Consider the following 3,146-nt stretch of genomic DNA (forward strand, 5'->3'; position numbering starts at 1 on the left):
GTGTATTTACCCCTAATTTGAGTAGGTAAATAAGACAATCTGCCAATAGAATGAGTATTTTTTAGCGCTAAAATCAGATAATTACATATTATGCACTTGAAAATGCTATTTTTTTTTCTTTATTATAAATATAAGTTGTATTGTTCCATTTGCAAAATTTCTCACTTACCCGCTCAGTTCAAAAGAAAATGCACTTATTGTAAGAACAATGTACATGCAGTGTATATAAAGCCGTTTGTTTGATTAATTTTGTAGAAGCCTTTAATTCACCTGAAAAAGAGGATGCCAAGAGCATGATGCTTTCACCTGTTTTATAGTAGTTATTGGGGTTATAATTGGTTAAACATAGTGTTGTCTGAATGGACATTGTGGCCATTTTATAGATGGTGCATCTTGAAGAAAAAGCCTCTGTCTTCATCACCACTCCCTCATCCAGACAAACATAAGAACACAGCAGATAGTTTTAACATCAGTGCCTGTTAGAAAAACCTGCAGCTCCCTAATGGTTTGTGTTGGTCTCTTTAAAGCTTTCCAGACCATTTTCCATCTTTTTGTTCTCATGAAGATTAATGTGGCCCTGGTTCATTAGATTTAATCTCATTGAAGGCTGTTTATCTCAAATAGGCTGAAATACTGAATTAATCACAATTTACTCCAGCAAAGTATTAATTAAACAATATGATCTGAGTTACATTAAAGATGGAAATGGTTTGGAAATAATGTGATGTGTATGGTTCGCTGTATTTTTCCTGATCGTTTAACCCTTTGAGATTTGTTTAAAACTGATAGGAGGTTGCCGTTGCATGTAGCACACAGGCCAAACTGGGTAACACAAACTCAACATGGCAACAACGGGTACTTATATGTCTGGGTGTGTGTGAATGTGGGTTGTTTTCCATCTGTGGACCTAACTAAAGTGCATAAATACATTAAACCATTAACTCTCCTCCCCTCTGCGTGCCATCACCACGTATGGCCCGCCCGAGCACGTTGGTGTTGAGTTCCTACTTCCACCCCATCATTCCTCGGCAAGGACATCCTGGCTTGGCTGTCTCCGTGCCTGCCGCGGCCCTTGTCTGTGTGACGTCCTTGGCATCTCGTCGCCACCTTGATCCTCACTTCCGCTCTGTGCTTCCTCCAGGTATGGGCAAGAAGGATGATCCTAAGCTGATGCAGGAGTGGTTCAAGCTGGTGCAGGAGAAGAACGCTCTGGTCCGCTATGAGTCGGAACTCATGATATTGTAAGTAGAATGTTGTAAAAACACTAGTTGTTCTAGATATTTGCATCCACAGCTTTAAGATGCTTCTCTGTAATGTGACAACTGTTTGGTAAACCACCCACATGGTCAGCTGGGATGGTTTATCATATGTGCTTCATAAAATAGAATAGTTTTTTACTTTATTAGTATTCTACAATTCTTTTCCAGCATTAAACCTGAAAAGGTGAAGCATAATAGTTGTAGGTCAGATGTTATTTATTAGAGGAGTGAGGAGGTCATTTCTAACATTTGATTAATATTCTGAGTTCTATTGGCCCTTTATACATTTATATTTGATCAGACATATGACGGAAGACCAACCCTATAATAAATCATAGGAATATAATGCATATTTTTATATTAAGTTTTAGTTGTTTTAATCTGAAATGCAGGGTCCTTTTGCTCTAATATCCTGGAAGTAATCCATAAACCGATTGTCCAAAACTCCCCTGATTAGTAAAAGGTGCCCTTTTTTTTTAATGTAATCTCAGTAAGTATTTGGTGTAAAATAAATAGTGTGGGTAATCTATGAGGCATCCAGTTGTCCACAGACAATAAGGGACATAAAACATGGAAAGAAGTTGCTTGGGTCAGAAGACCTAAATATAATACACCATATTAATAGTTAAGCACGGTGGTGGCAGTGTCATATTGTGAGGATTTATTTATTTATTTTTTTCATGGGAGATGGATGGATTAAGTAAAGTTTATTTCTATAGCACCTGCTTTAAAAAATAAATACTTAAGAATGGTAATAATACAATAAAATTGAATAAGTGCAAAAATGTGAAGTAAAAAAATCAAAGAGATTCACCTTCCAGCAGGAGAACCATGGATGGATTAAATGAAATCAAATTCATATGTTTATGAAAAAAAAATAAAAATAATAATTTTTATTTTTGTATCATATTTCACAATATTATTACCTAGAGGGAAAACCATCCTGAAGTATTTACACTTTTGCACTTTTCCCTGAATTCTTGTATTTAGTTTGATAGAGAAACAACATTTGGTTGGCCTAGTAAGGGTGAGACCTTTACCATGTGACAAAATATAAGAATTCAGGGAAAAGTGCAAAAGTACAAAAATACTTCAGCATGGTTCTCCCTCTGCATCATAATAAAATATTAATTGTGAAATATGATACAAAAATAAAAAGGATTGTTTTTTTTGTTTTTTGTTTTTATTCAAACCTTCAACTGTTTGGAAAAAAGATAGAAAGAAACAAATGTGCTCTATAAAGGGAAAGCTTTCCATATGATTTGTGTTGGATTCTAATTTTCTCTAGATTGTGACAGTAAAATAGTTCAAGACGTGTCATTTTTAGGATTTCTACAAAATATTTTGGTTCAAAAAGATCCGTAGATCAAGATCTCAGCAGCCATGTCTTTTTATTGGGACGCAAACGTCTGCAATAATAATAATAAAGATGTTTTACTGTCAGGCAATAAATATTAACATCCCCAGAGTCCTGAACTAGGGACGACTTCATAGTTCAGAGATAATAAAACTGTCTGAGTTTATTGTATTCATTTTTTTATTTAGGCGCTGCGTTCTTTTATGAGAATCCAATTCCATCAGCTATCTATTTACTCCAATAACTTTATTACATTTTTCCATCAAATTCATTCAATTATGCCGTTATCTTGTTAAATCTTCTGAAAGATGATGGATTAGGCATTTGTCTTCTTTTGAAGAGCTAATAATTGTTTATTGAAAAGAGTGCGGGTGAGTGGATCTGCTCGGAAACCATTGATGCTGAGAGCTTTTCCCTTCTGGCTTGCAAAAGTTCTCACACCCGTTCAGCTTATACGGATCTTGTCTCATTACAGCTGCGAGCCTCCAATGATTTTCTAATAGAACGTGTGTATTTATTAAGCATTTTTT

The 3,146-nt window shown here is 35.2% G+C and overlaps 1 protein-coding gene across 1 annotated transcript in view; it reads left to right on the forward strand.

Annotated features, from left to right (window-relative positions):
* Positions 1-3,146, forward strand: part of mical3 (microtubule associated monooxygenase, calponin and LIM domain containing 3) — a 107,036-nt gene that overhangs the window by 99,673 nt on the left and 4,217 nt on the right. The window contains exon 39 of the mRNA XM_015374731.1: positions 1,142-1,241. Coding sequence (XP_015230217.1) covers positions 1,142-1,241 — 100 coding nt within the window. The remainder of the gene's footprint in view (positions 1-1,141; positions 1,242-3,146) is intronic.

Source organism: Cyprinodon variegatus, unplaced genomic scaffold (assembly GCF_000732505.1).
Source record: "Cyprinodon variegatus isolate N-32 unplaced genomic scaffold, C_variegatus-1.0 Scaffold108, whole genome shotgun sequence".
NCBI classification, from domain to species: Eukaryota; Metazoa; Chordata; class Actinopteri; order Cyprinodontiformes; family Cyprinodontidae; genus Cyprinodon; species Cyprinodon variegatus.